Genomic DNA, 13814 nt, shown 5'->3' on the forward strand with positions numbered 1-13814 from the left:
CAAACGTGTATTCTTGTGTACAAAATACAGGTCGCATTTATAAACCGAATTGGACAAAATTTAGCAGAGGTCACTAATTTAGTCCAAAGACGAACCCTATTGAAATTAGAGAAAATCAATTTTATATAAATGGTGTACAAAACTCCAAAGATTTGCCCGATTTGTTAAGTTGTATTGAAGTCGGTTCAGATTAACATATAGCTCCCATATATATTTCCGTCAGATTACATTTAAACAGTACAACAAAGAACCTATGTCTGTTCGATTTATTTTGAATTGTGTACAGAAGGACGTGTTTTAAGTTTTTTCCGATTGGAATTAAATTTTGGACAGCGCTGGCACCAGTTTTATTAATACCAAACTGGTTCTCCTTAACCTGTTTTTATCCATTTTATATATAAAAGTTGAACCCAATTATGCTTGATTGACGTGCAGTTTTACTTAGATTTAATTTCGTCCGATTTTATGTCAATGGTTCAAAGTTGATATGTCTGGTGAAGGGTATCATATAGTCGGCCCCTTCCAACTTTGGAACTTTTGTTTCTGGTTCTTGGATGGAAGGTGCACTTCCTACCTACTACCTACGTGCATTCAAAATACAAAACTACAGGCAATTGTGTTGAAAATGTGCTAATGTTCTGCGGATGTTTATTCCGAGCTTGGGCAATGTTTCTTGATATTATATTTTGCGCTCTCTTGTCCTCACCTCTTTCTTACACTGACATATTTTCCGAATATTACTAATATTCAGTACAGCCCTTCTAATTACCTGTCCAATTTCCCACCATGAGTTGTGCTGTGATGTTCGGCGTTTAATTGTCGCCTATAGATCGACTTGACAAAATTATTATCTGATCATCACCGAAAATTATAAGCGTTGTCCTTGATCATAAGTGGGACCTGATACAAAATTTCCAAACGATCAGTGATATATTTCCGACCTCTAGTGTGGTAATGGGTTACTATCTAATATATGGATATATACTATCAACTTATCTATGCCATAGAATACAAATGTCATTTTTCACACAAAAGTCCATGTAAAATTTCGCAATGTTCGGGCCATAATTACGTCCTCTGGAGCATCCAGAAAAATCAACAAAGTAAAATAAAGTATTTGGTCTATTTCATCCCCTAAATATTAACCGATCTTTACCAAAAACAATAGTGGTCTTCATTGGCCAGAACCTATCCTACGAGCAAAATTTTGTGAAGATTGGTCCATAACTGTGGCCTGTATCGGGTTTACAAATTATACTGGAGAGACGGACGGACACACATGTCTCAATCGACTCAGCTAGTCGAGATATGACGATCGGTATATTTAAATATTTCTCCAAACAAATACAATCGCGGTTAGGGGTTGATATATTGAGAATTATGTAAGAGGGTATAAAAATAAAAAAAGTCCCTAACATAATTTGAATGGCCACATAATACTTCCATATGAACGAACGTACTACTCCACATCACCTTGAGTATTGTTATATTGTTTTCAATAAACTTCTATCAGGAATATATCATACAAAACCGCATCAACATTCATGTTCCGGAGATCATTAATAACAACTACGTCTTCCGAAGGCTTACCATTTTGCATAGATAGAAAATCATCTAAAATGACTTCTTCTACAATAGAAATGATTACCTACGCCATTGGCTTTTGCATTTGATTATAACAGATAATTTAATGCATAGCAGCTAAACGTGTGTGTTATGGGGCGTTTTGACAATAGTTTTTTTTTATTAAAATTTAAAAATGACATGTTTTTGATTTAAATTTTTGAAAACAATAAAATGCAACATTGGTACTCTATGGGCATTTCCGACCAAAAGTTATGGTCATAAAATTTGAGATGCTAGTAGGCCATTTCTGTTCCGAGATGGACATATATTTATAACTAAGTAAATTAAAAATTAATCTAATTGTTGAATAAATAGTTAAATTGTAGCAATATAAGAGATGTCGTGATGTTTTAGTCATATATTTTAGTGAGTAGTGGACATGTATAATACTAACACCGAAAAAAAATCTGAATATAGTATAGACTATATTTTTTAAGTAAACGTATCTACAAAATTTAAATTGTTCCTTCTGTCGGAGAACGTGTTGCATTCGAATTGGCAAATTCTATTTTACTTCCTGTCCTATAAAATATTCTACATTTGCACAATTTCACGGTTGATCTGATATTCACTTGATAGTTAAGTGGTATGCCTAAAAACTATGTTTTGAATTCATCTTCCTCAAGTGTATTACACAGACACACATACACATTTATGTATTTATAAATTTGTAAAATCACCAAATGCCCCATAGCGCAAAGTTCTGTTAATTATAATCACGTGTTCTATAACATTGAGGTATTAGGCAGTGCACAGTGTGCCTAGCTTGGACGTTACACAAAACTGGCGAATACATCAATTAAGTAAACAAACATAAATTAATATCTTGAGGATGGATATTTCTTCGCCACAAACAGTTTTTTGCCGCTAAACAAACACGTACAATGGATTACTACCAATTATTTATATGCGTGCCGAATTAAAGTTTTAGGGTTTCAATGTTATTGTCAATGCTTTTGGCAAAATTAGCGTTTAATTATTTACAGTTGAGCTTAGACATTTTGAGTGGGGAATACATTAACATCTGAACCAATTTCAAAAAAGGCTAATCATTAGCTACGCTAACCAAAATTGCATCGCAATCGAACAAACTCCTGCTATTTAGTCCAGCATTTAAGGGGACCCCCCATTCTCGGGGTCAAAAATTTTGTTGATATAATTCGAATCTACACTCATTAAAGAATGTCCCTACAAAATTTCAAATGAAAATCTCAAGAACTCTTGAAGATATAGCCGATTTATTGTGTCAGCATTAAGTGACGGCTAAAGGGCTTCTCAAACTTTAAACGCGTTTTTCTCTAAACATTTTTTTGCGAATGGCGGGCACGATAACTCAAAAACTAATAAACCAATCGATTTCAAATTTTTACACGTTTCTCTGTGAGTCAGGGACGTACGCAGGGGGGAGCCCAGGGGGACCGCCCCCCCCCCCCCCAAATAAATTTTTTTCACAGTAAATTTATGTTTGCAACAGCGAATTTTTTCATTTTGTACTACCGGGCATCAACCGGCTTATCGAGCAGGAATTAATAGCATTAGCAAGGAAGCAATGTCAATGGGCCAATGCCACGTGAATGCAGTTCTTGCATGCCCAGCGTAATGTGCTATGTAAAAGTTTGTCTCGATCGGACGAATCTTAGGACTTCGGTGCATCATTTAAACCAAATCAGTCGAAAATATATATTGGAGCTACGTCGAAATCTGAACCTCGTCGACATCTGAACCTCAAATCAATCCAAAATGTCGTCTCAATTGGTTGGCGCACTAAAATTCGAGCTATATATTGGAAATATATTCATAATCTGGACTATAGTTGTTTGACTGTATATTAATTTACAATTAAGATACAAATGTTGATTGCAAATTAGATTAAACCCGTCTTTAGTATTTTATACATTTCCGCAAATTATTTCCGTTTACAAAATGGTTGAAGGTAATTGTTTAATCAATTTTTAATACAAAACAGTTGAAAATAAAATTATGGTACAATTTAAAAACGCGTGATATACAAATTTCAGTGTGAAGGCTTTATGATCAATAAAATAAATAGGTATATTTGCAGGTGAAAACAATGGTGTATCAAAGATAAAAAAATACTGATAAAAAATATATATTTAAACTAACGAAGTGCCTGATACTTCGTATGCAGAATGGGAATAAAAAGATAATAATATTTTAAATGGAAATAGAGATTATTGCATAATTGCGTGTACTATAATTCCGAATTCTACTTCGATTCCTACATCTAATATCAAGTTTATTACTTTTTCTTTTTTCCATTATACAGATTCTAAAGTGATCAGAATTTGAATTATATATTTTAGCAAATATATACAGGTTCCACATTTAGATTCATCCAGTACTTTTCGAACTTATAACTACACATTTTCAAGACTACCTTCATATATCTATCGCACTTCTAATTCCACCTAATTTAGTACTAGTTAATATCACATTTTTGGTTTCCAGCTATATCCGTTACCCAAATCAAAATTGTTCCAAATTTACTGCATTTAGTATAACTCGTACACATAAATTTCCAAAGCTGTCTCCATAGCTCAATCCTACACTTCAACACACAATCTAAATTACAAATCTCAGGATTTCAGGCCTATTCATTCAACCAAATTCCAATTGTACCAAATTTAGTACTTTTCATACACATAAGCAAGAATTTCTAAAACTACATCAATCCTATCCTCTAAGAGTAATCTTGATTTCTCCATTTTTAGAACATTTATAAAACTACCTCTATCCTATCCAAATTTAAGAATTTAACTTCTATCTGTTCATCGAAATCCAAATTGTACCAAATTTTGGTACCGTTCTGTATTTTTCGTACCCATATTCCAAAACTATATCAATGCTACACTCCGTCAGTAATCTTAGTTGCATCTTTCAGTATTCCAGTTCTGCACGTCCAAGTCAAAATTGTACAAAATTTAGAATTTTTCGTACCAAAACGACCTCATTCATACACTCCAATAATAGTCTTGAGCCCACATTTACGACTTCCAGCTCTATCCATTCACCAACTTCCAAATTGTGCCAAATCTAGTACCATTTATTACTTTTCGTAGACGTATCCGTCTACATCCTATCCGTTCACATAGATCTAAATTGTACAATATTTAGTACTTTTCGTACTTATAAATTTGAATTTTTAACACTACCTCAATCACGTACTCTAACAGCAATCCAAATATAAATTTTCCATCTCTATCCGTTCACTCAAATGCCAATGTCTCAATCATACACTTCCAACACTAATTTTAATTCCAAATTTTAGGATTCCCGCTCTGCCTGTTCATACACACCAAAATTGTGCCATATTTAGTACATTTACTGTTTTTCGTATCCTTATGTACGAAACTCCAATAATTTCTCAATCCTGCAATTGTAATTCCAAATTTATATTTCCCATCTCTATCCGCTCACTCAAAGTAAGAATTTTCTTAGCTACTTCCATCATGTTCTCTAATAGTACACATAAATACGCTTAATCCTGTCTCTATAGCTTAATCCTCAACAGTAATTTTATTTCCAAATTTCAGTGTCCTAGCTCTATCGGTTCACCAAAAATCTAAATTGCACCAAATACAGTACTATTTAGTACGTTTCATACATTTCCCAATTATACACTCTGACGGTAATATTAATTTTATATTTCAAGATTCCAGCTCCATAAGTTTCTCCAAATTTAAATTGTACTAAATTTAGTAAATTGTACCTAATACACACTTCCAAAACCACCTCATTATATCGAAATATTTAAACATGCATTAACATATTATTTATTTTCACAGCAAATTGCATATGTCAGAAAAAACAATCCACACATTAATATCGTACCATTGAGTACCAAATTCGATTCGATTAGTACATGATTCGAGCTCTAAAGTTTCAATAAAAAACTTTAGAGCTCGAATCAAAGCTTCAGGATTCCAACTCCATAGGTTCAAACACAATTCAATAGTACCAATTACAAAACTTCCTATATACCTCAATCCTACACCCCCACAGTGATCATAAATCCAAGTTTCTGGATTCTAACTCTATCGGTTCACCCACAATTCAAATTGTACCAAATTTAGTACACAGTAGTACTTATTTAAAAAAACTTCCTACCCCAAACCTACACTCCCACAGTCATCCTAAATGCAAATTTCAGGATTCCAACTCTATTGGTGCACCCACAATTCAAATTGTACCAAATTTAGTACATAGTAGTACGAATTTCCAAAACTTCCTACATACCCCAATCCTACACCTCCACAGTGATCCTAAATCAAAATTTCATGATTTCATAGCTTCACCCACAATTTAAATTGTACCAAATTTAGTACACATTAGTACGAATTTCTAAAACTTCCTACCTATTTCAATCCTACACCTCCACAGTGATCCTGACTCCAATTTTCATGATTTTAGCTCTATTGGTTCACCTAAAATTCAAATTGTACCAAATTTAGTACCCATAAGTATTAATTTGCTAAACTGAATCCTGACCCTAATCCAACATCCCTACAATGATCCTAACTCCAAATTTCATTGTTCCAGCTCTATCGTTTCACCCAAATCCGCTTTACTATTACACATAAGTAAACAATTTCCAAAACTACGTACATATCCTAATCCTTCACTCCGACGGTAATGTTACTTTTCTGGATTCCAGCTCGATTTGTACCTTCAAATCAAATTTGTACCATATTTCAGAGTTCTAGCTCTACTGGTTCGCCAAATACAAATGGTATCACAGTTAGTACTTTTCGTACCGTTCTAGTACGAATTTCCAAAAACCCAGCCTTATCTGACACCTTTGGACCAAAAGTGACCCTCACCTAAAATTTCAAGATTCTATCTTCAGCCGTTTCGTCTGGGCGTTGATGAATCGTTAAATCATTCAGTCAGTCAATCACTTTACTCTTTTATTAGAATATATGCTTCTTAACCCTGATTCGCATTTCAAATTTTTAGCTCTATCCGTTCACATGCTACGAAATTGTAACAAATTCAGTACATTTCAGTACTTTTCGGAAACTTATTGTTTTAATTGCGAAAAAAACCCCTTTGGCACGCCTACACTCCATCAGTGTCCCTCATTTTAAATTTAAGTGTTCTAGCCCTGCCGGTTCGCCAAATACAAATGTACCATATTTAGTACTGTTCGTGTCGTTCTTGTACGGATTTCTAAAAACCCAGCCTTATCTGACACATTTGGACTAAGAGTGACCCTCGCACAAAATTTCAAGATTCTTTCGCCTGAGCATTGATGATTCTTAAGTCAGTCAACCACTGTACTCTTTTATTAGTATACATAATTATTCTTAACAATTAAAACTTGAGATTCTTAGAAGTAGTAGTCACAATAATTTCGCAATAAGCATTTGAAATTAGAGCATATAGTAAACGTTTATATTCCGCACATAAGTTAGCTTCATTGACAATAGGAATCCTGAGAATACCCACATCATATTAGCAATTATAAAAAACAATCTTTCCAGACGTACTAATTAATGCACATATCCATAATTTTATTGTTTCAATATAAACAAAGTATAATTAAGCCATCAACTTATTTTAATATTGACAAATGTGGTTTCCTGACAATTAATAATTAGCAAATCTTTTCATATCCAATTGACATTTTTATTAATGGTAGGTGAATAATTTCTATGAATCATTGATTTGTGATTATTCTAAAAATCCAAAACAATTTTGATAATAGGCATTTTGAAATGTTTACCAAATAAACTATTGCAGATGTTTATTCCGATCCTGTGCAATATTTCGTGATATTTGCATTTCCTTGTCCGATAAGAGGTCACTGACATATTTTCCGTATATTACTAATATTCAGTGTGTTGAGATTTTTGGCTTATAGATCGATTAAAATATATATATATATATATATATGCTTTCGGTCGATTTCATCCCAAAATTATTATCTGATCATGACCATAACTGGAACTTCATGAAAAATTTTAAAGCAATCCGCGCTATATTTCCGCCCTCTAGTGTGGTAATAGGTTACTAACTAATAATTGAATACGTAGACACCGGTAAATATGTAAGTGTCATTGACTTCTTTGGCCAGAAAAGGCCCTACATGCAAAATTTTGCAAAGATTGGTCCATAACTGTATCGTGTTTACAAATTATAGTGGACGGATGGACGGACACACCAGTCTAGATCGGCTCAGCTAGTCGAGATATGACAATCGGTAAACTTAAGCTGACGTCAGAGAGCGCGCGAGAAGCGATGCTATGATATGCCGCTAGACGCTATAAACCTCTGCGTGTGCTGTCAGAGTGGATGCTATGCTACAAGCGAGACGAAGCGAGTGCAAGCGATAAAGCGTGTTGTGCAATGGTTTGGAGCAAGAACTCGCTTCGTCTCTGTTTGAGTTTCTTTGTTTATTAGTTTAATTTACCGTTATGATCGGTTTTTGGCATCGTTCTTGTGGACTCAAGTCCAAATTTAATTAAATAATAATAAAATAATTTTGAAAAAATTAATGAAATCGACGAACAAACATTTGTTAATTTCGTTAATTTTCGTTTAAAAATTAATTTGAAAATATTTTGTGATATGAAAAATTCTTCGTCTGAATCCTTCTTGAGTGAACAAACACCAGTTTACAATTGGCGATGTAAACAAACAACACGCTTTGCTCTCTATAGCACTCACTCTGACATACTATAGCATTGAAGTAGCATGAACTATTATAGCATGTAGTATCGCATCGCTTCTCGCTTGCACTCTGACGTTAGCCTTACAGGTGGGTTTGGACAGATATTTCGTGGTTTTACAAACTTTTGGCTTTGCACAAATCTTTAATACCTGACAACAAAGTTGTGGAGGGTATAAAAATATACTGCCTTTTTCAGCATTTACATAAATTTGGATATATGTATATGAGAGCTACATCTAATTCTGAACCTATTCTAAGAAAACTTAGCTCCTATCTTTCTAAGCCCAATACGGAGAGTTTGGTGCACCATTTACATAATATCGTCCGAAAATAGATATGGAATATATATAAGTCTGAACCGAATTTCACGAAAGTTAACTTACCGTATTAAATCTAGAATGCCAAATTTTGTCTCAATCGGACAAATCTGGTGAGTAGTGTGCACGATTTAAATTTAATCAGCCGAAAATAAATGTGGGAGCTATATCTACATCGATTTCAATGGAACTTAAATCAGAAAAAAAGTTTCGCCTTTGGTGAACCTTTTATATAAAATCGGGCGAATATATATGTTAGCTATATCAAAATCTGAACCGATTTAAACGACACTTGATACGCGTCATTGTAGACTGAATTTAGTACGATTAGAAAACTTTCATCTAAAGCGGATATACCTTGAGAGTTTAATGCACCACTTAATTCATCTCGGGTAAAATTACATGTGAGAGCTATATGTAAATGTAAAGAGATGTTGTCCTTGGGCCAAATAAATGATCTGCAACTTCACCCAAAATTATCCATGGTATGGCCTCATAAAACCTAGCTCCCTTACTAGATCATCATCGTTTTCTCTCGTATTTTTCGGTATATTCAAGGTCCTAATTTAATATACGTTTTCTTCAAGGAACCCCCATTAATTTCACATATTTTAAATGTGAAGGGTATAAAAAGTTCGGTCGGTAATAATTTTAGGGAGTTATATTTTCTTACAATATTTTTAAAAAAAGAAAACATATTTATTCGAAATGTTTTCAATAACATATATTTTAAATAAAAAATATTTTTTCAAAAATGTATAATGCAAATTTACAGTCCTGAAAATTCCACATTCAGTAAATGTAACCACCATTGGCAGCATATTGGGTACCAACATCAACCCCAGTTGATGAAGAGCTACCAGAACCCGACGAGTATGATTGTTGATAGAATGTAGCAGGAGCAGAGTATGTTTTCTGTATAGGGGCTAAATAACCACGAGAAGGAGAAGAAATACGATTGCCAGAAACGGTCGAAAATGATTGTTGATGGAAAGATACAGGAGCAAGGAAAGTTCTTTGTACAGGTGCTAAATATTCACGGGAAGGTTTTGAAATATGTCTACCAAAACCTGCTTGGAATGAGTGTTGATGGAAAGAAACGGGAGCAGAAAAAGTCCTATGAACAGGAGCTAGATATTCACGGGAAGGAGCTGGCGGTGATAGGGTATTTTGAACTGGAGGCAAATATTCATTCGATGGAGCCTTATAGCTTTGTTGTACTGGCGGCAAATAAGTGTTCAACAAGTGGCTAACATCGGCCGAGGCAAATGCCAAGAGGGCAAAACAGGAGAACAGGAAAAAATTCTGTAATAAATAAAAATTATTGTTATAAAATATAAAAAATCATGGCGAATTAAAAAAATCTCCATTTGTATACCAACCATATTGCTGGAATAGACTTTTTAAAATCCAAAGAAGTGATCTTGTTGAAATAAGTAAAGGGACTGATGTTTTTCGTAAAACACCGCAGGTAATTTATAGCCAAAAACTATTACACGATATCAAATTACGGACTACTGCACACAAACTCAATTGCCAATTCTTGTGTTTTTATGGTAGTAAATGGGGTAAATCAAGTTTGTTATTTTTTTGTATTCTTTAATTTCTCACAAATAAAATAATAAAAAATGGTCATAAAAAATATTCTTAATATTTTCAATGAAACAATTGTCTTATACTGAGATGAACGTTTCGGAATGACAAATCAATTATAATGGCATTTTTTTTGGAAATTACTTTAAAAGGAAACAATGGTATATCCGGACGATTTCTTACATTTATGCGGACATCATGGAGGTAGACCTATGATTCCTTTTAAGAGTATGTATAGAATCTGAGTTGATTTTGGTGTAAAATTGTATGCAAAATACAGATCACATTTAAAGTCAGATTAAGATGAAATTTGGTACAGCGTATTTATTTGACCCAAACAAGAGTACTGGAATCCCACGTACGGTTTCTTCCGATTTAATTCAAATGTTGCAATATCATTTCTATATGTAATAAAAATTATCTGTGGGTATAAGTACACTTTTAGAATATAACGGTACATTATATACATATATTTTGTAATGCAGACTTATACCCACAGATTAATTATTAAGAATTATTATTGGACCTATATAAAGTATGTTCTTAAAACTGGAATAAAATGCAAAAAGGTATATGGAAATTCCTCGGAGTGTCTATTTTCAAATAAAAATAAGACCAGTGAGCGAAGCAGTATAGACGGACGGGGCCGACCAGATGATACCCTGTACAACTACCATGAAAATCTATATTCTATATTCAGAACCTGGGCAATATTTCGCTATATTTGCACCTTCTTGAGCGATTATAGCTCCACTTTTTAACCCTGGTATATTTTCCAAATCTTGTCTTACCGAAGTGAATATTTACGCTAAAAAATAACAATGTGGTTAGGTTCTAAGTATTTGGTCAGATTCACTTCACTTCAAAGTGAACCGAAAATACCAAATTACAGCTAATTCGGCTGGAAAGTGTGTCCAAAATACCTAAAATATGAGTATTGGTGTACTCCCCAATATGTGTGCTACATTGAAACATGGGTCAGAACCCAAAACACCAAGTTACAGCTAATTCGGTGGAATAACATGCCCAAAATCCCTTTAATACTGGGGTACTCCCCAATAGGGGGGTCTACCCTGCAACATGGGTCATAATATTTTTAGGTACTGAGATGTGCTGTGATGACAACCCAAAATACCAAATTAAAGCCAATTCGGTTGGAAAACGTGTCCAAAATCCCCAAAATACCTTATGGCGGAGGGAAGGGAAGAGCTCTATATCTCAGTACTTATTGAACAGATATACAAAATTTTTGGCTGATTATTGTCCTCTGATTCTTAATTATAAAAATTAGTTCAAAAATATATAATAAATTAATATTAGTTAAACATTTTTGCAGTTTTGTAAAAGAAGTCAAATTCGCCGAATATGCTCCTACCCTGGTAAGCTTCGGCGTTGATCTCTCAATATCACACGCACCATCAGAAATAGATTTTCTATAGCATTTTCGTCGACATTTGGTCTTTTTCTTTCAATTTTCTAACATTATATTTTCAATTGTTCTTATAAGAAAGTACATTGTAATTAACTACTTTTTAGTAATACTGTCTAAAAAAAATCTGTAAAAATGCGAAGAATAGTACATCTAACTAAATAAGTTTATTAGTTAGAGATTTCAAACTTTGCTACAATTATTTATTATACCCTCCACCATAGTATGGAGGTATTACCATACCTCCATACTATGGTGGAGGGTATTAATTTTGACATTCCGTTTGTAACTCATCGAAATATCGATTTGACCGAAGAAATGTCATCTAAAAACAACCCCCAAAAAGGTAGGGTCTGCAGAAAAAACTGTATCACACATTGACTTAACATCATGACCTTTTGTCCTTCTTGATTCTTAATATAATCGACCATTCCCAACAAAATTTGTCCTCGCTGCAAAATCTTGTTTCATAGTGTAATAATAAGAAGAAATGTGTTTATATCTTATGATAATTTACCAACCCGTAGAAAATAGTAAAAAGTAACCGCAGTCTATACCGAAATCTTTAGAAGCCAATTGCAAAAAATCGATGCAACCTTCTGTGGCTTTTAATAAATTTCAAAATAAAATACGTTATTTATTTTTTTAAAAAAGTTCAATTTATTTAATTTACATGTGTAAAAAATGGATATAACAATTACGCATAAATGAAACTATATAGCTGAGTGAAAAATACTATAATTCGTTGAAACTGCAAGCCCTTCTTAGCTCTCAAGTGATTTACTTCTTCTTGTAGACATAACCACCGTTGGCAGCATATTGAGTACCAACATCAGCACCAGCTGAGGAATAGCTACCAGATGAGTACGATTGTTGTTGGAAAGTGGCGACGGGAGCCGAGTAGGTGGTTTGCACAGCTGGAGCAGAGTAGGTAGCTTGGACAGCGGGAGCAGAGTAAGTGGTTTGGACAGCTGGAGCAGAATAGGTGGCTTGTACAGCTGGAGCTGAGTAGGTGGTTTGAACAGCTGGAGCAGAGTAGCTGACAGAAGGAGCAGAGTAAGTGCTTTGGACAGGAGGCAAATATTCACTGGTTGGGGCAGAGTAGGTGGAGAAAGACTGAACAGCTGGAGCAGAGTAGGTGGTTTGTACAGCAGGAGCAGAATAGGTGGTTTGCACTGGAGCTGAATAGCTGACCGAGGGGGCAGAGTAGGTGCTTTGTACAGGAGGCAAGTATTCGTTGGAAGGAGCCGAGTAGGTTTGTTGAACAGGTGGCAAATAGGTATTGGACAAATGGCTAACATCAGCGGCAGCCAAGGCCAAAAGAGCAAAAGAAGCAGCTACGAAAAGTTTCTGGAAAAAATACAAAGTTATTACATTAAGAAATGCATTTACGATTTTATTTTTATTTTGTTATATCCCAAACTGCATTTAATCCGATTCGATGCCAAATGAAGAGATCCTCCTTTCTGTTATACTAACCATTTTGAGTTAATTGAAAATTAAAATGTTGAATGTGATCTTTGTGAAGTGAGCAAAGGAACTGATACTCATCGACCAGCGCACTTGCCAATTTATAGCCAAAAAACTATGTTTCGCAGGGTCCAGTCACAGCAGCAGACCTACCGCACTCAAGTTCAGTTGTCGATTCTCTGTTTGTGTTGTTGTTTAAATATCAACTAAACAAGTTTGTGTATTTTTATTTATTTGCTTCTTACAATGTTTCCATGGCTTCAACAGACAAACAGAAGAAAGAAGCACTACCTCTGTATGCCTCCATACTATGGTGGAGGGTATTAATTTTGACATTCCGTTTGTAACTCATCGAAATATCGATTTGACCGAAGAAATGTCATCTAAAAACAACCCCCAAAAAGGTAGGGTCTGCAGAAAAAACTGTATCACACATTGACTTAACATCATGACATTTTGTCCTTCTTGATTCTTAATATAACAACAAAATTTGTCCTTGCTGCAAAATCTTGTTTCATAGTGTAATAATAAGAAGAAATGTGTTTATATCTTATGATAATTTACCAACCCGTAGAAAATAGTAAAAAGTAACCTCAGTCTATACAGAAATCTTTAGAAGCCAATTGCAAAAAATCGATGCACCCTGCAGTGGCTTTCAATAAATTATATATATATACGTTATTTA

At 34.2% G+C, this 13814-nt stretch overlaps 2 protein-coding genes across 2 annotated transcripts in view; both read right to left on the reverse strand.

The window, feature by feature from the left end:
- LOC133335975 (paternally-expressed gene 3 protein-like) overlaps positions 1 to 13814 on the reverse strand; it is a gene marked incomplete at its 5' end in the record, with an annotated part of 31071 nt that overhangs the window by 16546 nt on the left and 711 nt on the right. The window contains 2 exons of the mRNA XM_061544269.1: positions 12564 to 13009; positions 13562 to 13628. Coding sequence (XP_061400253.1) covers positions 12564 to 13009; positions 13562 to 13628 — 513 coding nt within the window. The remainder of the gene's footprint in view (positions 1 to 12563; positions 13010 to 13561; positions 13629 to 13814) is intronic.
- LOC133335974 (uncharacterized) lies at positions 9430 to 11908 on the reverse strand. Its single transcript, XM_061544268.1, has 2 exons — positions 11903 to 11908; positions 9430 to 9942 (listed from the first exon to the last, which is right to left on the reverse strand). The coding sequence occupies exons 1-2, from the start codon at positions 11906 to 11908 to the stop codon at positions 9430 to 9432; spliced, it is 519 nt and encodes a 172-aa protein (XP_061400252.1).

This window comes from Musca vetustissima, unplaced genomic scaffold (genome assembly GCF_032173495.1).
Source record: "Musca vetustissima isolate MV318-11 ecotype Yass unplaced genomic scaffold, APGP_CSIRO_Mvet_v1 utg34393, whole genome shotgun sequence".
NCBI classification, from domain to species: domain Eukaryota; kingdom Metazoa; phylum Arthropoda; class Insecta; order Diptera; family Muscidae; genus Musca; species Musca vetustissima.